The sequence below is a fragment of the Salmo trutta genome, chromosome 2 (genome assembly GCF_901001165.1).
Source record: "Salmo trutta chromosome 2, fSalTru1.1, whole genome shotgun sequence".
Taxonomy (NCBI): Eukaryota; Metazoa; Chordata; class Actinopteri; order Salmoniformes; family Salmonidae; genus Salmo; species Salmo trutta.
Genome location: NC_042958.1, coordinates 72605004 through 72629316, shown reverse-complemented (window position 1 = coordinate 72629316; position 24313 = coordinate 72605004). Strand labels below are relative to the sequence as shown.

The window sequence follows — 24313 nt, the reverse complement described above, 5'->3', positions numbered from 1 at the left end:
CTTAATAATTTTTTGGGGGGTATCTGTACTTTACTATTTATATTTTTGACAACTTTTACTTCACTACATTTCTAAAGACAATCATGTACTTTTTACTCCATACATTTTCCCTGACACCCAAAAGTACTACATTTGGAATGCTTAGCAGGACAGGAAAACTGTCTAATTCACAGTTATCAAGAGAACATCCCTGGTCATCCCTACTTCCTCTGATCTGGTGGACTCACTCAACACATGCTTCGTTTGTAACTGATGTCTGAGTGTTAGAGCATAGAAGCTGTTTTTCAGTCTCTCGGTCCCAGCTTTGATGCACCTGTACTATCTCTGCCTTCTAGAACAGGGCTTAATGTCTGCTGGTTTTTGTATTTGACTTTCAATTAAGACCTAGACAACCAGGTAAGGAGTTCCCTTACTAATCAGTGAACTTAATTCAATCAATCAAGTACAAGGGAGCAAAAACCTGCAGACACTCTGCCCTCCGTGGAATGAGTTTGACACCTGTGTTCTATCTAGATGGTAGTGGGTAGAACAGGCCTCCTGAGGTTGAAGAGGTGCTGTTGTTAAAACTTCTTCACCACACTGTGTGTGGATGGACTATTTCAGGTGTCAGTGACGTGCATGCCGAGGAACTTAAACCTTTTCACCTGCTCTCTGCCGTCTCCTGAAGTCCACAATCAGCTCCTTTGTTTTGTTGACGTTGATGGAGAGGTTACTTTCCTGGCACCACTCTGGCAGGGCCCTCACCTCCCTGTAGGCTGTCTCATCGTTGTTGGTAAACAGGCCTACCACTGTTGTCGTCTGCAATCTTGATGATTGAATTGGAGACATGCGTGGACACGCAGCCATGGGCGAACAGGGAGTACAGGAGGGGGCTGAGCAGGCACCCTTGTTATGCTCCAGTGTTGAGGATCAGCGTAGCAGAGGAGTTGTTGCATTTCATATACATGGATTTCAACAACAAATTGTTCTTTGCCGGTTTTATTTGTTTTTCAAATACAGGGTTAATGTACAGAAGAAAACAATGTGTCAAGAACTGTACAATATTTACACAAAGACTTTCTTTCGAAGGAAAATTTGATAGACTTTTTTTTGGAAACATAGTAATATGCCCAAACATCAAACTGATAAAAATGAAATGACTATTTCCTTTTTAAATATGACTTATTTATAACCACTCGTGTGTAAGGGAACTGGATACGGTTATTAGTTTCTTTCATTTTTAACCTGCATGATTCTGATGAATGAACTAAAGCACTACAATGTCTACATTTCAAATATACTCTCCCATTCTCCCCTTTTACAGACATAGTTGATAACACGTTTTCGTCTCGTCCTCAAATCTTTTGTATAGAAAAAAAGGAAGACAGCTCGGATATGTGGGTGTACGATTTTATGTATAACCTGTGAAAAATGTTACTTAAAATGCTAAGGCGGCATCCCAGCGCTTGTGAGAGTTTATATTAAAAACCTCATAAATAATACAAATGTGTTTATATACTACCACATAGCGCACCGGTACTGCCGACTACTGTCGCATAGAGCGAGCGAGAATTAACACCTTTATGTTGCATCCGTTCCCATATAGTCACACTGCTCACTGCACTCCTCTAACACAATGTTTTAAAAAGCATTCTCGCCCATGTCCACTCGTTAAAAGCCGTTAGAGTCTTTAAAAGATAATTTATGTAAAAACGAAAGAGTAATAGATTCTCTCTGAACTGTTTGGGACTGACACAGTTTTACAATGTCAGTATGACAATCCTCTGTGACTTGGTGCAATACCTCATCCATCTGCCTTGTCTTTTCTCTTTGACCCTAACGTTGGTCTTTGTCTCCTGATTGGTCAGTCTCCTCTCTTGGCCCATCAGGAACGACTCCAGCACCTGTGGGGTCATCATCCATTCTCAAGGTCAAGTAATTCTATATTTTAGTAATTGAGCAACTAAGGAGAGGTCACTCTCCAAGGTCACACCTACCAACCCTCTTGTTCCTAGAGTGGCCTTTCAAGTTGTCCCTCAGACCCACACGACTCCAGGTGGGATGGGGCCTCTATACAACTCTATTCCCTCGTTTCCACTCGTTCACCAACCTCTGTTTCTGGGGCCCTAGTTTCTGTGCCTTATGTTCTTTGGCTTTCCCTCTTTCTTTCTGTATTCTTTCCCCTTGGTCTGTCTCTCAGGCCTTGGTGCTGAGTGTGAGCAGCTCGATGAAGGAGTTGAAGAGGGTGTCCAGCCAGCCATGGTTGGCCATACACTGCTGCACCACCTCCTCCTGCCCAGGGTCCTCAGCTGCCTGCTCTATAGTGTTGGTCTGCCGGGGAAGACAGAATATAAACACAATATATGATGTCTGCCAGGGAAACAAATACAAGCACAATATATGGTTTTGACTATGGTAATAGTATGTCTTTTTGAAAAATAGAAGTTCATGTCTAGGCTATGGTGTATCTACACAAGGAATAAACAATATTTGATGTATGCTGGGGAAACACAATATTAATATAAACCAAATATTTAGAATTCCTATCAACCACTGTTGATTGGACACAAAGTATGAATTTAATTTAGTTGACTATGTCAGCATGGGACATATAAAACACTATATATTACGACTCTTGTGCGTTTATTTGAAATATATAAGCTTGTGTCTTTAAGCAATGGTACGGGAATTAAACATGGACTAATATTTCTGCTGGGTAAATTGAAAAAAATAAATAAAGAATTGTTCTTGATACTATTTAAATATCGCAACATATTTAAATATCTATTACAATAGTATAAAATACAGGTCGGATGTCCTTACCTCTTTCTTACAATGTAAGAAAGTATGATATTTATAATGATGCAGGGAGTGATAGAGGCTGTAGATCCGACATGACTCTGTTGACAGTTTAAGGTCCTGGCGGAAGACAGAGAGGTTAAACTAATAGTATAAAAACAATATATGAAAAAAACAACAACACATCTAATCAAGGTTCAACAGCACGACATGGGAATACACACACACTTTATCAACTTATAAGAGATGGACAACCAACCCCCCCCCCCCCAAACACACACAGAGAATTACCAACAAACACACACACACACACCTGTGGTTTGGGTAGGCTTTTCTTGACTCTGTTGAGAGTCTTGCGGTTGTAGCCCTCCCCACTGAACCGCACCCTCACAGCTCCTGAGTCCAGGGGGTCCCCCGCCATCTGAGGGTACGTGTGCAGGGCCTCCTAAAAGGGGGGAGAGAGAGAGAAATAGGAAGGACAGAATGAAAGTAGGTAGACCTTGAATATTGAATGGCTAGAACTTTTAGGTGCCCAATCCTTGTATCACTTGTCTTTTGAGGTTAAATAGAAACATAACATTCTATAAAACAAATATAAAATTCATATAAATTCATGAGCATCCTGCAAACAAATACATACAACAGATGGACAGAGACGCATACACAGAGTGAAGAATACATTAGGAACACATGCTCTTGCCATGACAGACTGACCAGGTGAAAGCTATGATCCCTTATTGATGTCACTTAATGAATCTACTTTAAAATCAGTGTTGATGAAAGGGAGGAGACAGGTTAAAGAATAATAGTTAAGCATTGAGACATTGATTGTGTATGTGTGTCATTGAGGGTGAATGGGCAAGCGAAACGATTTAAGTGCCTTTGAACGGGGTATGGTAGTAGGTGCCAGGCACACCCGGTATAAAGGTGTGTCAAGAACTGCAACGCTGCTGGGTTTTTCACCCTCAAAAGGGACATCCAGCCAACTTGACAACTGTGGAAAGCATTGGAGTCAACATGGGCCAGCATCCCTGCGGAATGCTTTCGACACCTTGTAGTCCATGCCCTGACGAATTGAGGCTGTTCTGAGGGGAAATTGGGGTGCAACTCAATATTAGGGAGGTGGTCTTAATGTTTTGTATGCTCAGTGTGCGTACGCATATATAGAAAGACACACACACACACACCTAATCTCATAGAAAAAGGTCTGAATACTTATGTAAATGACCTCTGTTTTTGATTGTTAATAAATTTGCAAACATTTCAAAAAACTGTTTTCGCTTTGTCTTTATGGGTTGTGTGTAGATTGACATTTTAATTTAACCATTTTACAAAAACACTATTCTAAAATGAATAAAATGTTTTTCCTCATCAATCTACACACAACACCCCATAAAGACAAAGCGAAAACAATGTTTTCAATTTACAAAAAAATCCAAAACAGAAAGATCTTATTTTCATAAGTATTCAGCTATGAGACTCGAAATTGAGCTCAGGTGCATCCTGTTTCCATTGATCATCCTTGAGATGTTTCTACAACTTGAGTAGCCCAGCCAGAGTCAGGACTTGAACCCCATCAAACATCTCTGGAGAGACCTGAAAATAGGTGTGCAGGGATGCTCCCCATCCAACCTGACAGAGAGTGCGAGGATCTGTAGAGAAGAATGGGAGAAACTACCCAAATACAGGTGTGCCAAGCTTGTACTGTCATACCCAAAAAGACTCAAGGCTGTAATCGCTGCCAAAGGTGCTTCAACAAAGTACTGAGTAAAGGGTCTGAATACTTACGTAAATGTGATTTCAGTTTATTTTTTATAAATTAAAAAAGATATAAAAAATAGAGTAACCTGTTCATGCTTTGTCATTATGAGGTATTGTGTGTAGATTGATTAGGGGAAAAATGATTAAATATATTTTAGAAGAAGGCTGTTACGTAAAAGTGGAAAAAGTCAAGGGGCCTGAATACTTTCCGAATGCACTGTATATACACAGTAGCAGTCAAAAGTTTGGAAACCAACTCATTCCAGGGTTTTTCTTTATTTTCACAATTTTCTACATTGTAGAATAATAGTGAAGACATCAAAACTATGAAATAACACATATGGAGTCATGTAACCAAAAAATGGTTAAACAAATAAAAATGTATTTTATATTTGGGATTCTTCAAAGTAGCCACCTTTTGCCTGGATGACAGCTTTGCACACTTGGCATTCTCTCAACTAGCTTCATAAGGTAACCTGGAATGCTTTTCAAATAACAGGTGTGCCTAGTTAAAAGTTAATTTGTGGAATTTCTCTCCTTCTAAATGCGTTTGAGCCAATAAGTTGTGTTGTGACAAGGTAGGGGTGGTATACAGAATACAGGTCGACCGATTATGATTTTTCAACGCCGATACAGATTATTGGAGGACCAAAAAAAGCCGATACCGATTAAATCGGCCGATTTTTATACAGTTGAAATCGGAAGTTCACATGCACTTAGGTTAGAGTCACTAAAACTCATTTTTCAATCACTCCACAAATTTCCTGTTAACAAACTATAGTTTGTTTTGGGAAGTCGGTTAGGACATCTACTTTGTCCATGACACAAGTAATGTTTCCAACAATTGTTTAAAGACAGATTATTTCACTTATAATTCTCTGTATCACAATTCCAGTGGGTCAGAAGTTTACATACACTAAGTTGACTGTTCCATTAAACAGCTTGGAAAATTCCAGAAAATGATGTCATGGCTTTAGAAGCTTCTGATAGGCAAACTGACATCATTTGAGTCAATTGGATGTGTACCTGTGGCTGTATTTCAAGGCCTACCTTCAAACTCAGTGCCTCTTTGCTTGACATCATGGGAAAATCAAAAGAAATCAGCCAAGACCTCTGAAAAAAAATTGTAGACCTCCACAAGTCTGGTTCGTACTTGGGAGAAATTTCCAAACGCTTGAAGGTACCACGTTCATCTGTACAAACAATAGTACGCAAGTAAAAACACCATGGGACCAAGCAGCCATCATACCGCTCAGGAAGGAGACGAGTTCTGTCTCCTAGAGATGAACGCACTTTGGTGCGAAAAGTGCAAATCAATCCCAGAACAGCAGCAAAGGACCTTGTACCGGTTTCCTCCAGCATCTTCACAAAGTATCTATATCCACTGTAAAACGAGTCCTATATCGACATAACCTGAAAGGCCGCTCAGCAAGGAAGAAGCCACTGCTCCAAAACCGCCATAAAAAGGCCAGACTACGGTTTGCAACTGCACATGGGGACAAAGATCGTACGTTTTGGAGAAATGTCCTCTGGTCTGATTAAACAAAAATAGAACTGTTTGGCCATAATGACCATCGTTATGTTTGGAGGAAAAAGGGGGAGGCTTGCAAGCCGAAGAACACCATCCCAACCGTGAAGCACGGGGGTGGCAGCATCATGTTGTGGGGGTACTTTGCTGCAGGAGGGACTGGTGCACTTCACAAAATAGATGGCATCATGAGGTAGGAAAGTTATGTGGATATATTGAAGCAACATCTCAAGACATCAGTCAGGAAGTTAAAGCTTGGTCGCAAATGGGTCTTCCAAATGGACAATGACCCCAAGCATACTTCCAAAGATGTGGCAAAATGGCTTAAGGACAACAAAGTCAAGGTATTGGAGTGGCCATCACAAAGCCCTGACCTCAATCCAATAGAAAATTTGTGGGGAGAACTGAAAAAGCATGCGCGAGCAAGGACGCCTACAAACCTGACTCAGTTACACCAGCTGTCGGGAGGAATGGGCCAAAATTCACCCAACTTATTGTGGGAAGCTACCCGAAATGTTTAGACCCAAGTTAAACAATTTAAAAGCAATGCTACCAAAAACTAATTGAGTGTATGTAAACTTCTGACCCACTGGGAATGTGATGAAAGAAATAAAAGCTGAAATAAATCCTTCTCTCTACTATTATTCTGATATTTCACATTCTTAAAATAAAGTGGTGATCCTAACTGACCTAAGACAGGGAATTTTTTCTCTGATTAAATGTCAGGATTTTTGAAAAACTGAGTTTAAATGTATTTGGTGTATGTAAACTTCCGACTTCAACTGTATATATTTGTAATTTACAAAATACTGAATACACTTATTTTAACTTAATATAATAAATAAAATCTATTTAGTCTCAAATAATGAAACATGTTCAACTTGGTTTAAATAATTTAAAAACACAGTGTTGGAGAAGAAAGTAAAAGTGCAATATGTGCCATGTAAGGAAGCTAACGTTTAAGTTCCTTGCTCAGAACATATGAAAGCTGTTGGTTCAATATTCCCAGTTAAGAAGTTTTAGGTTGTAGTTATTAAAGGAATCATAACACGTCGACTATTTCTCTCTATACCATTTGTATTTCATATCCCTTTGACTATTGGATGTTCTTATAGGCACTTTAGTATTGCGAGCCTAATCTCAGGAGTTGATAGGCTTGAAGTCATTAACAGCGCTGTGCTTCAAGCATTGCTAAGAGCAGCTGGCAAACGCAGTAAATTTGAATGAATGCTTACGAGCCTGCAGCTGCCTACCACCGCTCAGGCAGACTGCTCTATCAAATCATAGACTTAATTATAATATAATAAACACAGAAATACGAGCCTTAGGTCATTAATATGGTCAAATCCGGAAACTATAATTTCAAAAACAAAACGTTTATTCTTTCAGTGAAATACGGAACCGTTACGTATTTTATCGAACGGGTGGCAACCCTAAGTCTAAATATTGCTGTTACATTGCACAACCTTCAATGTTAGGTCATAATTATGTAAAAATCTGGCAAATTAGTTCGCAACGAGCCAGGCGGCCCAAACTGTTGCATATACCCCGACTCTGCATGAAATGAACGCAAGAGAAGTGACATAATTTCTCTTGTTAATATTGCCTGCTAACATGAATTTATTTTAACTAAATATGCAGGTTTACATAAATATACTTGTGTATTGATTTTAAGAAAGGCATTGATGTTTATGGTTAGGTACATTCGTGCAACGATTGTGCTTTTGTTAAATCATCACCCGTTTGGCGAAGTAGGCTGTGATTCGATGATAAATTAACAGGCACCGCATTGATTATATGCAACGCAGGACAAGCTTGTTAACCTAGTAATATCATCAACCATGTGTAGTTAACTAGTGATTATGTGAAGTTTGATTGTTTTTTTTATAAGATAAGTTTAATGCTAGCTAGCAACTTACCTTGGCTCGTTGCTGCACTCGCGTAACAGGTGGTCAGCCTGCCACGCAGTTTCCTCGTGGAATGCAATGTAATCGTCGTCCAAAAATGCTGATTACCGATTGTTATGAAAACTTGAAATTGACCCTAATTAATCAGCCATGCTGATTAATCGGTCGACCTCTAATACAGAAGATAGTATTTTACCAAATAGGTTTAAGTCCATACTATGGCAAGAACAGCTGAAATAAGCAAAGAGAAACGATAGTCCATTATTACTTTAAGACATGAAGGTCAGTCAATCTGGAAAATGTCAAGAACTTTTAAAGTTTCTTCAAGTGCAGTCGGAAAAACCAAGTGCTATGATGAAATTGGCTCCCATGAGGACCGCTACAGGAAAGGAAGACCCAGAGTTACCTCTGCTGCAGAGGAGAAGTTAATTGGAGTTAACTGCACCTCAGATTGCAGCCCAAATAAATGCTCCACAGAGTTCAGACACATCTCAACATCAACTGTTCAGAGGAGACTGCATGAATTAGGCCTTCATGGTGAAATTTCTGCAAAGAAACCAATACTAAAGGACACCAATAATAAGAAGAGACTTGCTTGGGCCAAGAAACACGAGCAATGGACATAAGACTAGTGGAAATCTGTCTTTTGGTCTGATGAGTCCAAATTTGAGTTTTTTGGTTCCAACCGACTTGTCTTTGTGAGATGCAGAGTAGGTGAACGGATGACCTCCACATGTGTGGTTCCCACCCTGAAGCATGGAGGTGGTGGTGTGATGGTGCTTAGTCTGTGATTTATTTAGAATTCAAGGCACACTTAACCAGCATGGCTACCACAGTATTCTGCAGCGACACGCCAACCCATCTGGTTTGTGCTTAGTGGGACTATAATTTGTTTTTCAACAGGACAATGACCAAACACACCTCCAGGTTGTGTTAGGGCTATTTGACCAATAAGGAGAGTGATGGAGTGCTACAACAGATGACCTGGCATCCACAATCACCCGACCTCACCCCAATTGAGATGGTTTGGAACGAGTTGGACCGCAGAGTGAAGGAAAAGCAGCCAGCAAGTGCTCAGCATATGTGGGAACTCCAAGAATGTTGGAAAAACAATCCAGGTGAAGCTGGTTGAAAGAATGCCAAGAGTGTACAAAGCTGTCATCAAGGCAAAGGGTGGCTACTTTGAAGAATACAAAATAACATATTTTGATATGTTGAACACTTTTTTGGTTACATGATTCCATATGTGATATTTCATAGTTTTGATGTCTTCAATATTATTCTACAATGTAGAAAATAGTAAAAATAAAGAAAAACCTTGAAATGAGTAAGTGTGTCCACATTTTTGACTGGTACTGTATATACACAGACAGAGTATATTCAGAGCAGTTACCTGGTGCTGAGTACCCATGTTAACTCTCCTCATCAGCCTCCTCTTCTGTTCCACAATGATGCCGTCAATCTTCCTCATCCCGGGGAGGTACAGCTCATCTGAGGGAACCGATGGAGAGCAAAACATTATTAAATGGATATGTTTCACACGGCTGTTAATCATTCCAACCCTTGGGGAGGCTAACCAGGGGCATATTCAGTTTATTAAATATTTTAATACACTGCGCAACGGTTTGTACTGAACGACACACTTTCCTACAACAATGTACACTGTTCTTCAACATTCCTCAAGGTATGTTTGCTCTTGTTTGGTGTGTGTGGCGTGGTGTAGCCTGATCAATAGGGGTTTGACCATTTGAAATCTCAAAACACCAAACAATTGATCTCTCAGCCACCATAATCACAACTTTCTTCAACTGGTCATTCAGAACGGTACAGTTTCCGTTCAATTTAATGTTAAGCGTTGGGCCCTTACAAAACTCTTTACTGACATATTACAGTTGACATGACCACACTAGTTGCTTTTCTCAAATGAGCACAAAGCAACTGCTGAATCAGACAGTTTCTAATAACCTTGTTCCAGCAATTAAGGTGAATGTGTAACCAGGCCAACCAAGTCCAACACGGCCTGGACCGATTGTGTAAATCATACAACAGTATCCCTTTCTATCAAATACATCTAACTCCTAATCAGAATGATTTAGGGTCAAGTCCTCAACTTGGGATACGCATGAGGCAACTTGCACTTTCTCACAAATCATTGGCATATTGCAAGACCTATAGTTGAAGTCGGAAGTTCACATACACTTAAGTTGAAAAATAGGTTTTAATGACTCCAAGTACTCCACAAAGTTCTTGTTAACAAACTATAGTTTTGGCAAGTCGGTTAGGACATCTACTTTGTGGCATGACACAAGTCATTTTTCCAACAATTGTTTACAGATTATTTCTCATTGTATCACAATTCCAGTGGGTCAGATGTTTACACACACTAACTTGACTGTGCCTTTAAACAGCTTGGAAAATTCCAGAAAATGATGTCATGGTTTTAGAAGCTTCTGATAGGCTAACTGACATCATTTGAGTCAATTGGAGGTGTACCTGTGGATGTATTTCAAGGCCTACCTTCAAACTCAGTGCCTCTTTGCTTGACATCATGGGAAAATCAAAAGAAATCAGCCAAGACCTCAGAAAAAAAATTGTAGACCTCCACAAGTCTGGTTCATCCTTCGGAGCAATTTCCAAATGCCTGAAGTTACCACGTTCATCTGTACAAACAATAGTACGCAAGTACAAACACCATGGGACCACACAGCCATCATACTGCTCACGAAGGAGACGCGTTCTGTCTCCTAGAGATGAGCGTACTTTGTTGCGAAAAGTGCAAATCAAGCCCAGAACAACAGCAAAGGAACTTGTGAAGATGCTGGAGGAAACAGGTACACAAGTATCTATATCCACAGTAAAACGAGTCCTATATCGACATAACCTGAATGGCCGCTCAGCAAGGAAGAAGTCACTGCTCCAAAACCACCATAAAAAGGCCAGACTACGATTTGCAACTACACATGGGGACAAAGATCGTACTTTTTGGAGAAATGTCCTCTGGTCTGATGAAACAAAAATAGAACTGTTTGGCCATAATGACCATCGTTATGTTTGGAGGAAAAAGGGGGACACTTGCAAGCCGAAGAAAACCATCCAAACTGTGAAGCACGGGGGTGGCAGCCTCATGTTGTGGGGGTGCTTTGATGTAGGAGGGACTGGTGCACTTCACAAAATAGATGGCATCATGAGGTAGGAAAGCTATGTGGATATATTGAAGCAACATCTCAAGACATCAGTCAGGAAGTTAAAGCTTGGTCGCAAATGGGTCTTCCAAATGGACAATGACCCCAAGCATACTTCCAAAGTTGTGGCAAAATGGCTTAAGGACAACAAAGTCAAGGTATTGGAGTGGCCATCACAAAGCCCTGACCTCAGTCCTATAGAAAATCTGTGGGAAGAACTGAAAAAGCATGTGTGAGCAAGGAGGCCTACAAACCTGACTCAGTTACACCAGCTCTGTCAGCAGGAATGGGCCAGAATTCACCCAACTTATTGTGAGAAGCTTGTGGAAGGCTACCCGAAACATTTGACCCAAGTTAAACAATTTAAAGGCAATGCTACCAAATACTAATTGAGTGTATGTAAACTTCTGACCCATTGGGAATGTGATGAAAGAAATAAAAGCTGAAATAAATCATTCTCTGTACTATTATTCTGACATTTCACATTATTAAAATAAAGTGGTGATCCTAACTGACCTAAGACAGCGCATTTTTACTAGGATTAAATGTCAGCAATTCTGGAAAAACTGAATTTAAATGTATTTGGCTAAGGTGTATGTAAACTTCCGACTTCAACTGCATGTCCATTCCTTCAGATTTGCAAACATTTCTCTGCCCCAAGGTGCATAGCAAAGTTAGGATTCGTCCCAAAGAATGACGGGTAAGTTAGGATTCGTCCCTAAGGGAGGCAGAAAGACTAACTCCAACTCCCTAGATGCTACTGGGGTATAATTCAGTGAGGTAAACATTCTGAATGTTATGAATAGATCAGACATGATTCCCAATTTTATCATGATAGATAGACATATATTGTGTAGAACAGATATGATTATCTGGACATTCCGTAACTTTTCACACTCCTGATTCAGGGCCCTGTTCATTAGGACACATCATGGAAAAAGTTTAATGTTTTGTAACAGAAAACGCAAAATCAGCATTTCCTATTGAACAACTTCCAAAGAGTCCCACCTTGTTTCAGTCCAATTTCTTCCATTTGCTGCCTAATGAATATGACCCAGGCCAACTGGTGTGCATTGTATGTTAGATACAGCTGTTCTTACAAAATATTGGTAGTGTGTGTGTGTATATATATATATATATGTTTGTGAATGAGTGTGTTCTGCACTCAACTTCTGTGTCCTCCAGGGTTTGGATCATGTCGGGGTCCAGGGCCGTGTGAGTGAGTGTGTTCTGCTCTCACTGTCAGTGTCCTCCAGGGCCGAGTACATGTGTGTCATGTCATGTCCGGTCCAAAGGGGTATACTGCGACGCTAGTTAGATCTTTTCATGATTTTCTAAACCTAGCCAGCTTCAGTTAGCTTCAAAATTCCAGCTCCGCCTTCATCCATGTTACGAAGGTGGAAATGTATCATACAACCACCATTAACTAGAGCCAGCTTGTAACTGCGCATTCGTGTTGAACGTGGATAGTCGAACGCCAAAGTCCTCATTGAGACAACGCTGAAATAGTAATCCATGCCACATTTTAATTTTTGCCGAAATCAAAATGAAAGGTTATCCTGCAAATACAGCTGGCTTTGGTGGGAACTAGGCTATTAGAAATGCCGTCTTTCTTTTATTAATCATATTAACGTCGTCTTTGGTGTGCTTATCAATGCACAAGCCATTTTCCCCCACTCCTATCCAAAAAATAAAAACGCATTAAGTCACAGAAACGTTTTACTGCTTGTGAAGTTTCAAATGCATCCTGTCATTACTAAATGTGTAGTGTGAAATGCGTTTAAATATTACTATTTAACACAAAATAACATTTGATTAAAGGAGCTATGTAATATTTTTGCATTGTAATTTCTACGGTAATAGTGGAATGATAGTACTGTGAAACACCGTTTCTCCAAAATGCTTATTGGGCCCACGCAAAATTGTATTCTAATGGTGCAGCCTTCTTATTAGTCAACAAAAGAAGGGCCATCTCTTGCAATGACTACATATATACACACACACTGAACAAAAATATGTAAAATGTTGATCCCATGTTTCATGAGCTGAAATAAAAGATCCCAGAAATGTGCGTATGCAAAAAAAAGTTATTTCTCTCAAATTTTGTGCACAAATTTGTTTACATCCCTTTTAGTGAGCATTTCTCCTTTGCCAAGATAATCCATCCACCTGACAGGTGTGGCATATTAAGAAGCAGAGTAAACAGCATGATCATTACACAGGTGCACCTTGTGCTGGGGACAATAAAAGGCCACTCTAAAATGTGTTGTGTGACAAAACTGCACAATGCCACAGATGTCTCAAGTTGAGGGCGCGTGCAATTGGCATGCTGACTGCAGGAATGTCCACCAGAGTTGTTGCCAGAGAATTGCATTACATCGTTTTAGACCATTTTTGCAGTACGTCCAACCGGCCTCACAAACACAGACCACGTCTAACCATGCCAGTCCAGGACCTCCACATCCAGGTTCTTCAACTGCAGGATCATTTAAGACCAGCCACCCGGAATACTGATGAAACGGTGGAGTATTTCTGTCTGTAATAAAGCCCAACTGGCTCCCCAGTTGGTGGGCCTGGCTCCCAAGTGGGTGGGTCTATGCCCTCCCAGGCTCACTCATGGCTGCGCCCCTGCCCAGTCATGTGAAATCCATAGATAAGTAACTAATTTATTTATTTCAATTAACTGATTTCCTTATATGAACTGTAACTCAGTAAAATCGTTGAAATTGTTGCATGTTGCATTTATATTTTTGTTCAGTATATGAATGGACAAAGCCATCGATCACGTGACACCATTCATTCCTATTTGAAGACTCAATAGCGCATTGAAGCCAAATGAAGTCGTTTAAGATGGCGTCTCATGGACACATAACATGCGCAGTTTGAGCTACTCCAGGAAGTGACGTTGCAGGCTAGCTCAGTGCTGCCCCTTCTCATTGAGTAACTCAAGTTGAAGGCTGACTGGGGTACTGAGGGCTTCCATTAGCAACTATTATTAACTTCTTCTGTGTGCCATTTTTAAATAAAATCGGTTCAAAGGACATACTGTACATCTTGTGTACTAGAAGCAATTTTTGGTATAAAAATCATCTTCGAAGATTGACTACGAAGGGGATCCTGTTTTCTGCAAACAATGCCTGTAGTACTGCGGTCGGCCTTGAACTTCAATGGCTTAAATGGGAAGGGGCAGTACTACGAAGGAAGCTAGATCTACTCAGGGTTTTCTAAAGCTAACCAGCTTCAGTTAGGTGTACATTACAGCTCAGGCTTCATCCGTACTACGAGGTGGATATTTCTTGTCCACCTGCCGCTAACTCTAGCAGAATTGTATCTGTACGTGCATGTCGCACAAGCTCGTCGAACGCCGAACTCTTCATTGAGACAATGGTAAATCATCAATCAATGGGTGAGTCAGTGCCACATTTTAATTTATTCCGAAATCAAAATAAAATAAAAAAGTTATTTTCCTTGAAATTGACTGTGTTCTGCTCTCAATGTCTGGCCTCCAGGGTTTGGATCATGTCGAGGTCCAGGGTCATGTGTGTGTGTGTTCTGCTCTCACTGTCTGTCCTCCAAGGTTTAGATCATGTCGAGGTCCAGGGCCGTGTGTGTGTGTGTGTGTGTGTGTGTTCTGGGCTCTCACCATCTGTATCCTCCAGGGCTTGGATCATGTCGGGGTCCAAGGCCGTGCTGACCAGCATCTCCACATAGCTCCTGAACATCTCGCGCATGGCCCGGTTGTTCACCCCGCCTCGCACTGGCACTGCACAGAGGTTACACACACACATACAGGGTGTAGACAACACACACACACACACACACACACACACACACACACAAACATAGGGTTGGCACAACACCTGTATCAAAATACTCAGGCGTATTATGGTATGGAAACTGAGGAAGACGGGCATAATGTTGTCTTATGTTGTAACAAAGTAAAAAAAATATATATGGATTTCCAAGCTATAGCACACAATATGTAACATACAGTACAATTCATAAAGGACAAAATAGTGTAGTCTGCATTGCGTGTTCCTATCGTGACAACACTACACACATACACAGCATCTCTACCTAATTGCCAAATACATTCCTGACAGATTTTCTTTTTGTCTCCCCTCCTGAGTCATTCTATTCCATTCATTGAGGGCAGACACAGACACCTATTATTCCCCCGACCATCTCATAATCCCTCCACCCAGTTTGAATGCACAAACACATACTTATAGGCTAAACAGATATGGTCTACATTCCAACTGGCACCCTATTCCCTTTACAGTGCACTACTTTTTACCAGGGCCCACGGGGCTCTGGTCAAAAGTAGTGCACTATATAGTATGTATGGTGTAGCTATCAATAAATCGGTACAAAATGGGTTCACAAAGTATCAAAAACATTATGGGCTACTTTCACGGACACAGTTTATGCCTAGTCTTGGACTAAAAAGCGATTTCAAATGAGAATCTCCATTGATAATGCTTTTTAGTCCTGGACTTGGCTTAATCCGTGTCTGGGAAACTGGCCCTATAGGTACAAAATGGCTTCTCACTCTCATCCTCACTGGCTGCCTCCTCGGACGAGTCTGAATCAGATGACGAGGGGACCTTCAGCCACTTCTTCCTCTTTTTCAGAGGAGGCTCTGCCTTGACCTTGGCTGGCTTCGACTTGGGAGGGCACTCCATCTTCTCTTTCTCCACTCCTCCTTTCTTCTCCTCTTTCCCCTTCCCTCGTTCCATCGTTGCCACCGAGGCGGCCCGTTTCTCAGGCTTCTCCTGAGATGGCTGCACCCTCTTCTCTTTCTCCCTCTGCTTCTCTTTCAACCCCGCGGTCGCCTTTTCTCGCTGTTCGTTCTTTGCCCTTGTTCTCTCCCTCAGTTCATGCTGCACTGGCTCACGCGGCGGTGCCACTCGCTGCTCTCTCTCGGCTCGAGGCGGGGTCAGGGTGGTGGGAGGCGGGGACGCTATTTTGGGGAGGGCCTGTCGCCTGTTGAAGACGAGTGGAGATTTGAATAAAGAGAAGGAAACAGTATTTCAGATGGCCAGTTCCATAAACGCCCTCTGCCAGCAAAATAGCTGACTACTAACCCTCATTTAGTGGGGGGGTTATGCTCTCGCACCCTCTAGCTGGCTAAATTTTTCAATATGCTGGCTACTTCAGATTTTCTGGAACACACTGGATGGCTAGATCAAAGTGCAAACACCATGTTACCTCTTTAGGCTAGTATTTTCCTCTTAAACATTGTCCATGGACATTCAACAGGACAGCACTCTTCGAAATGTATATTTGAGGTGCAAGTAATAAACCTTCCAAGCATATCTTTCGAACAGTACTGTCTTATGGATTGTTCAATGACAAGGTGGAAGAAAAACTTTGAGAAGTGAAGGCATAAAAACCACTAATGGGTACCTCAGTCCAGATGGTCTGTGCCAGGGTCGTCGAGAGCACACTCTCACGTAGTCCTTCTTGTTAACGTTCTCCAGGAACTTGACGTACAGGCGCTGGTATCGCCTCTTGGCATCTCCAAAATAGCCCAGATACTGAGGAAGAGAAAGAGTAGCCATTTTGTTTATTTGGATACCTGATGAGTAGCTGTTCAATAAGTACCCATCTTGGGATCCACACAAATCAATGGGCCTGTTCCAGGTCATCTTTATTGCAGTTGTGCTGCACAGTTTATCAGGTTCCGCAGTCATAAAGTGTCTCAGAGTAGGAGTGTTGATCTAGGACCAGGACTACACTGTCCATTTGTTAGAATCTAAAAAGACAAAATAGTACGAGTGCTGATCTAGAAACAGTTTGGCCATTTTAGATCTCAGGAATCATATTAATATGATATAAGCACTCTTCTGAGAACTAAAACGACCTGTAACGCAACAAACAACCACACATAGACAGACATCATCAGGGTCGTGTTCATTAGGCACTAAATGGAGGAAAAGGTACTGAATCAGGTAGAGAATTTTAATTTCATTTTAATTTTACAAAATGTTTTAAAACATTTTCCGTTGCGTGCCCTGTTGATAGACAGAAACATGCATTCTGTGTTGACATTGAGCAGTGACAGTCATGTGTTTGGTGGACAGACGGACTGACTCACGTTGCTGGTGGCACAGAACTGCCTCTCTCCGTCCTTGATCTCAGGGCTGAACTTCTGCAGCAGGGCTTTCTGCACCCTCCAGATGGGGGGAGGCTCTCGACCTGTCTTCAGGGCCAGCTGTGGTTTGAGGGGTGAGGGAGTCGATACATCACATACTGAACACACACCTACCATATATGAACACACACATTCTCTCACACACTAAACAGAACAGATGGAATATTTTGACAAACCATCAAACCTAGCGACTGTTGAACTGTTGATTAGTGATGTATTTTTTACTCACACATACACGCAAACACACAAATACCTTCATAGTTGCAATGTCTTCCACACGCACCACAAACTCGTCCCTCTCTCGGAAAATGCCTTCACCTCCGCTCTCGCTCTCGTCCTCCTCGCTCTCTCCGGCGATGGCGGCATCCTCCTGCTTCTGAGCCACGTGCAGCGAGGTGACCTGAGAGGCAGGGGCTTCTTCCGGGGACGCGCGGGGCTCCGGTGAGTACTTGGGGAACTCTGTGGCCGGGGATGACTGAGGAAGCGGGGAGGAGAGAGGGAGGGTGGCAGAAGCAGGATGAAGAGGGGAGGGATAGAGAGGGAGGGTTGCGGGAGCAGGATGAAGAGGGGAGGGATTGAAAGGAGGGAGGGGGCTCAGAGGTTGGGACTTCTGCTGTTGTGCTGCTTCTTGTGGCGGCAGGGGTGATGAAGGGAGAGAGAGGGGAGGTAAGGGGGAAGGCGGGGGAGAGGGAGAGAAGGATTGAGCGGGGGAGGCGGAGGGAGGTGGGGGGGCGACTGGTGCTTCCTGGGACTCCGGGAGGGAAGCTGGAATATGGAGAGAAGTGCTAATGTAATTTTCTTCAAGAATCAATAGGTATATAAGGTATCATTTAAATTAACCAAACAGCTGTAAAGATCACAGTTGTGGGCCATAAATATCATTCAGTTCAAACTTTTAGAACTATCATCATAACAATGGGACCATCGTTTCTTTTACTCAGTTCTTTACTTTGTGTGCAATATGAAATCGATTCAAGGACAGAATTGTACAGCAACAGCACAGCCACAAGCTAAAATAATTATTTGTCATGAGCTAACTCGTGAAAATAAATTTGAAGAAAAAAATGGGGCATGAGCAGAAACAACAAGAATATGAAGAAAAGTCTTGTAAGATATGAGAAGGGGAAAGTTTTTTCCTGGTTCCAAAAATAGATATATTATCTACACTGAACAAAAACAAATGCAAGATGTAAAGTGTGCCCAAATTTGTTTACATCCCTCCCTGTTAGTGAGCATTTCTCCTTTGTCAAGATAATCCATTCAGCTGACACGTGTGGCTTTTCAAGAATCAGATTAAACAGCATGATAATTATACAGATGCACCTTGTGCTGGGGACAATAAAAGGTCACTCTAAAATGTGCAATTTTGTCACACAACACCACATCTCAAGTTTTGATGAAGAGTGCAATTGGCATGCTGACTGCAGGAATGTCCACCAGAGCTGTTGCCAGAGTATTGAATGTTCATTTCTCTACCATAAGCCGTTTGGAATTTAGCAGTACGTCCAACCGGCCTCAAACTGCAGACCATGTGTATGGCGTCATGTGGGCGAGCGGTTTGCTGATGTCAACGTTGTGAACAGAGTGCCCATGGCGGTGGTGGGGTTATGGTATGGGCGGGCATAAGCTACGGACAACAAACACAATTGAAGTTTATCATTGGCAATTTCAACGCACAGAGATACCATGATGAGATCCTGCCATTCACCCGCCACCATCACCTCATTTTTCAGCATGATAATGCGCGGCCCCGTGTCACAAGGATCTGTACACAATTCCTGGAAGCGGAAAAATTCCCAGTTCTTCCATGAACTGCATACTCACCAGACATGTCACCCATTGAGCATGTTTGGGATGCTCTGGATCGACGTGTACGACAGCGTATTCCAGTTCCTGCCAATATCCAGCAACTTCGCACAGCAATTGAAGAGGAGTGGGACAACATTCCACAAGCAACAGCCTGATTAACTCTATCCGAAGGAGATGTGTCGCGCTGCATGAAGCAAATGGTGGTCACACCAGATACTGACTGATTTTCTGATCCAAACACACCAACCTTTTTAAGGTATCTGTGACCAACAGATGCGTATCTGTACTTGCAGTCATGTGAAATCCATAGGTTAAGGACTAAGGAATTCATTTTGATTGACTGATGATGAATTGTAACTCAGTATAATCTTTGAAAAAGTTGCATTTATATTTTTATTCACTATATACAGTGCATTCGATAAATATTCAGACCCCTTAACATTTTCCTCATTTTGTTACGTTACAGCCTTATTCTGAAAAATATATATTTTTTTATTATTCCTCAATCTACACACAATACCCCTTAATGACACTGTGAAAACAGGTTCTTAGAAGTGTTTGCAAATCTATTAAATATTTTTTTTAAAACAAATACCTTATATACATACAGTTGAAGTCGGAAGTTTACATAGACTTCGGTTGGAGTCATTAAAACTCGTTTTTCAACTACTCCACAAATGTCTTGTTAACAAACTATAGCTTTGGCAAGTCGGTTAGGACATCTACTTTGTCCATGACACAAGTCATTTTTCCAACAATTGTTTACAGACAGATTATTTCACTTATAATTCACTGTATCACAATTCCAGTGGGTCAGAAGTTTACATACACTAAGTTGACTGTGCCTTTAAACAGCTTGGAAAATTCCAGAAAATGATGTCATGGCTTTAGAAGCTTCTGATAGGCAAATTGACATCATTTGAGTCAATTGGAGGTGTACCTGTGGATATATTTCAAGGCCTACCTTCAAACTCAGTGCCTCTTTGCTTGACATCATGGGAAAATCAAAAGAAATCAGCCAAGACCTCATAAAAAAAAATGTAGACCTCTGTAAAGATGCTGGAGGAAACAGGTACAAAAGTATCTATATCCACAGTAAAACGAGTTCTATATCGACATAACCTGAAAGGCCGCTCAGCAAGGAAGAAGCACATGCTTCAAAACCGCCATAAAAAGGCCAGACTATGGTTTGCAACTGCACATGGGGACAAAGATCGTTCTTTTGGAGAAATGTCCTCTGGTCTGATGAAACAAAAATAGAACTATTTGGCCATAATGACCATCGTTATGTTTGGAGGAAAAAGGGGGAGGCTTGCAAGCCGAAGAACACCATCCCAACTGTGAAGCACGGGGGTGACAGCATCATGTTGTGGGGGTGCTTTGCTGCAGGAGGGACTGGTGTACTTCACAATATAGATGGCATCATGAGGATGGAAAATTATGTGGATATATTGTAGCAACATCTCAAGACATCAGTCAGGAAGTTAAAGCTTCGTTGCAAATGGGTCTTCCAAATGGACAATGACCCCAAGCATACTTCCAAAGTTGTGGCAAAATGGCTTAAGGACAACAAAGTCAAGGTATTGAGTGGCCATCACAAAGCCCTGACCTCAATCCCATAGAACATTTTTGGGAAGAACTGAAAAAGCATGTGCGAGCAAGGAGGCCTACAAACCTGACTCAGTTACACCAGCTCTGTCAGGAGGAATGGGCCAAAATTCACCCAACTTATTGTGGGAAGCTTGTGGAAGGCTACCCGAAACATTTGACCCAAGTTAAACAATTTAAAGGCAATGCTACCAAATACTAATTGAGTGCATGTAAACTTCTGACCCACTGGGAATGTGATGTAAGTAATAAAAGCTGAAATAAATCATTCTCTCTAGTATTATTCTGACATTTCACATTATTAAAATAAAGTGGTGATCCAAACTGACCTAAGACAGGGAATTTTTACTTGGATTAAATGTCAGGAATTGTGGAAAAACTGAGTTTAAATGTATTTGGCTAAGGTGTATGTAAACTTCCGACTTCAACTGTAGGGTATTCAGACCCTTTACTATGAGACTTGAAATTGAGCTCAAGTATGTCCTGTTCCATTTCTACAACTTGATTGGAGTCCACCTGTGGGAAATTCAATTGATTGGACGATTTGGAAAGGCACACCCGTCTATATAAGGTCAAACAGCTGACAGTGCATGTCAGAGCAAAAACCAAGCCACGAGGTCGAAGGAATTGTCTGTTGCACTCCGAGACTGGATTGTGTCGAGGCATAGATCTGGGGAAGGGCAACAAAAAATGTCTGCAGCATTTAAGGTCCCCAAGAACACAGTGGTCTCCATCATTCATAAATGGAAGAAGTTTGGAACAACCAACTCTTTCTAGAGCTGGCCGCCTGGCCAAACTAAGCAATCGGGAGAGAAGGGCCTTGGTCAGGGAGGTGACCAAGACCCAATTGTCCCACTATCAGAGCTCCAGATGTCCTCTGTGGAGATGGGAGAACCTTCCAGAAGGACAACCATCTCTGCAGAACACCAATCAGGCCGTTATGGTAGAGTGGCCAGACGGAAGCCACTCCTCAGTAAGAAGCACATGACAGCCTGATTGGAGTTTTCCAAAAGGCACCTAAAGGACTCTCAAACCATGAGAAACCACATTCTCTGGTCTGATGAAACCAAGATTGAACTCTTTGGCCTGAATGCCAGGCGTGACATCCCTACGGTGAAGCATGGTGGTGGCAGCATCATGCGGTCGGAATGTTTTTCAGCAGCAGGGATTGGGAGACTAGTCAGGATCGAGGGAAAGATGAACGGAGGAAAGTACAGAAAGATCCTTGATGAAAACTTGCTCCAAATCACTCAGGACCTCAGACTGGGGGCAAAGGTTCACCTTCCAATAGGACAACGACCCTAAGCACACAGCACAGACAATGCAGGAGTAGCTACGGGACAAGTCACTGAATGTACTTAAGTGGCCCACCCAGAGCCCGGATTTGAAACCAATCGAACATCTCTGGAGAGACCTGAACATAGCTGTGCAGCGACGCTCCCCATCCAACCTGACAGAGCTTGAGTGGATCTGCAGAGAACAATGGGAGAAACTCTCCAAATACAGGTGTGCCAAGCTTGTAGCATCATACCCAAGAAGACTCAAGGCTGTAATCGATGCCAAAGGTGCTTCAACAAAGTACCGTAATTTCCGGACTATTAAGCGCACCTGAATATAAGCCGCACCCACTGAATGACATTTTTAAATATATTTTTAACATAAATAAGCCTCACATGTCTATAAGCCGCAGGTGCCTACCGGTACATTGAAACAAATTAACTTTACACAGTCTTTAACGAAACACGGCTTGTAACAAAAATAAATAGGCTTTAACGAAACACGGCTTGTAACAAAAATAAATAGGCTTTAACGAAACACGGCTTGTAAAAAAAAATAAAAAATTAGCAGTAAGCTTTAGTTGTCTTTTTGCACTGAGTCAATTCCTCACGCTGCTGTTTCCAACGTCTTATCATTGACTCATTAAGACCAAGCTCCCGTGCAGCAGCTCTATTTCCTTTTCCAATAGCCAGATCAATCGCCTTCAACTTGAAAGCTGCATCATATGCATTTCTCCGTGTCTTTGCCATGATGAGGGTGACAAAATGACTACCGTAATCAGAATGATGGGAAGTTTGAAAGCACTCGATTTAATCTAAACAGTAAACAAAAAAGTTGTTTGACTGTATCCCGTACGGCAATTTCATTGGTCTAATGAAAGCTTCATGCCGCCAAAAAACTGAGCACGTCACAGAATGTGTTATTTTGGAGAAAAAAAATGAAAGCGGGAAAAATCCATATATTAGCCGCGTCATTGTTTAAGCCGCGAGGTTCAAAGCCTGGGAAAAAAGTTGCGGCTTATAGTCCGGAATTTACGGTACTGAGTAAAGGGTCTGAATAATTACGTAAATGTGATAGTTTTTTTATTTTCAATACATTTGCAAAAACGTCTGGGGTATTCTGGGGCTTTATCATTATGGGGTATTGTGTGTAGATCGCTGAGAATAACAACAACAATTTAATCCAATTTAGAACACAACAAAATATGGAAAAAGTCAAGGGGCAATTTTAAACTATTACATCTGAGCCAAAATAGTAAATATGTGGGAAACACCTACTAAGTGGTCGCTTGCCACATTTTATGCTGCACTGTGCAACTTTCATTAAAAACTTGTCATCCAAATATGACAAAGTTTTCGTTTGCAATCTCAGTTGATCCCCTCACAAGGACATCATGTTTTTTTCCCCTCCTTTTGCCATACTGGTATTGGCAATCATCGACAACAAAATATAATCAATATGATCTCTATCGGCCCGGTATGTCCCTTACCTTCTAATTTGGGTGCACCAAGTGTTTCAAACTCTGGCGCCTCCTCTTCCATAACCTTCACTTCACTCTCATTACCCACTTCTCCCATCTTCCTCTCCTCATCATTCTTCATCTCTCGGTCCTCTCGCTGTAGTACAGCCGGCTCGGCCGCCTGGAGCTGGGTGTGAGGGGTGTGTGAGGGGGTCTGGGGGCTGAGGGTGGGGGGCTGCAGAGGGGTCGATGTGAGCTGGGCCTGCCTGGGTTGGGGTTGGGACTGGGGTGGGGGAGGAGGAGGGGGCGGCTGGAAGGCCAGCTGCGGTGTATCGTAGAGAGCCGAGATGGCTGAGGAGATGCTCTTCTGCAGGTCTTGGTTCTTGCCCACCGAATCCTCCTCATCCGAGGAGAACGAGGGCAGCGTCTCCAGGTTCCTCTTCAGCTCGTCGTCCAGGGTGCGCTTGCAGGGGCTGGGGCAGCCAACCAGGGCCAGGCCGCCGTTGCCCTCACCCTCCCCGAATGGAGGCGGCACTGGGGACAAGGGACAGAGCCCTCCACATTTGAGCGGTGAAGCGTCACCATGTCCTGATTCCATTCCCACAGGCATTTCCAAGCCCTGAGGTCTCTTTCCCGACTTGAGGAAGTCCATGAAGGAGGCCATGAAGCCCGCCTTGGATTCCGAATCCTTCTCATCCACCTGAGAGAGAGACAGAGAGGGAGCGGGTTGGGAATAGAGAGAAAAAATAGACTCAGGTTCATTAGTGGGGAAATACTGGTTTCCACTCTTCATTTTACCAACTGAGAAGGGTAACATTGTCACATACAACACACAGGATAAAACAT

At 42.2% G+C, this 24313-nt stretch overlaps 1 protein-coding gene across 2 annotated transcripts in view; it reads right to left on the bottom strand.

Annotated features, from left to right (window-relative positions):
• Positions 1-962: 962 nt before the first annotated feature.
• Positions 963-24313, bottom strand: part of LOC115162640 (proline-rich protein 12-like) — a 61654-nt gene continuing 38303 nt past the window's right edge. Inside the window, exons 6-16 of one of the 2 annotated variants that reach the window (XR_003869604.1) lie at positions 23498-24167; positions 17567-18078; positions 17257-17373; positions 16566-16696; positions 15709-16142; positions 14800-14919; positions 9368-9465; positions 3092-3223; positions 2803-2898; positions 1977-2310; positions 963-1883 (exon numbers count right to left, since the gene is read on the bottom strand). Coding sequence is in view for 1 of the 2 variants with exons in the window: in XM_029714124.1 (XP_029569984.1) it covers positions 2176-2310; positions 2803-2898; positions 3092-3223; positions 9368-9465; positions 14800-14919; positions 15709-16142; positions 16566-16696; positions 17257-17373; positions 17567-18078; positions 23498-24167 (2445 nt within the window). In the remaining variant the exon portion in view is untranslated. Of the gene's footprint in view, positions 2311-2802; positions 2899-3091; positions 3224-9367; positions 9466-14799; positions 14920-15708; positions 16143-16565; positions 16697-17256; positions 17374-17566; positions 18079-23497; positions 24168-24313 lie in introns of both variants that reach the window. The other variant, XM_029714124.1, reaches the window with a different exon arrangement.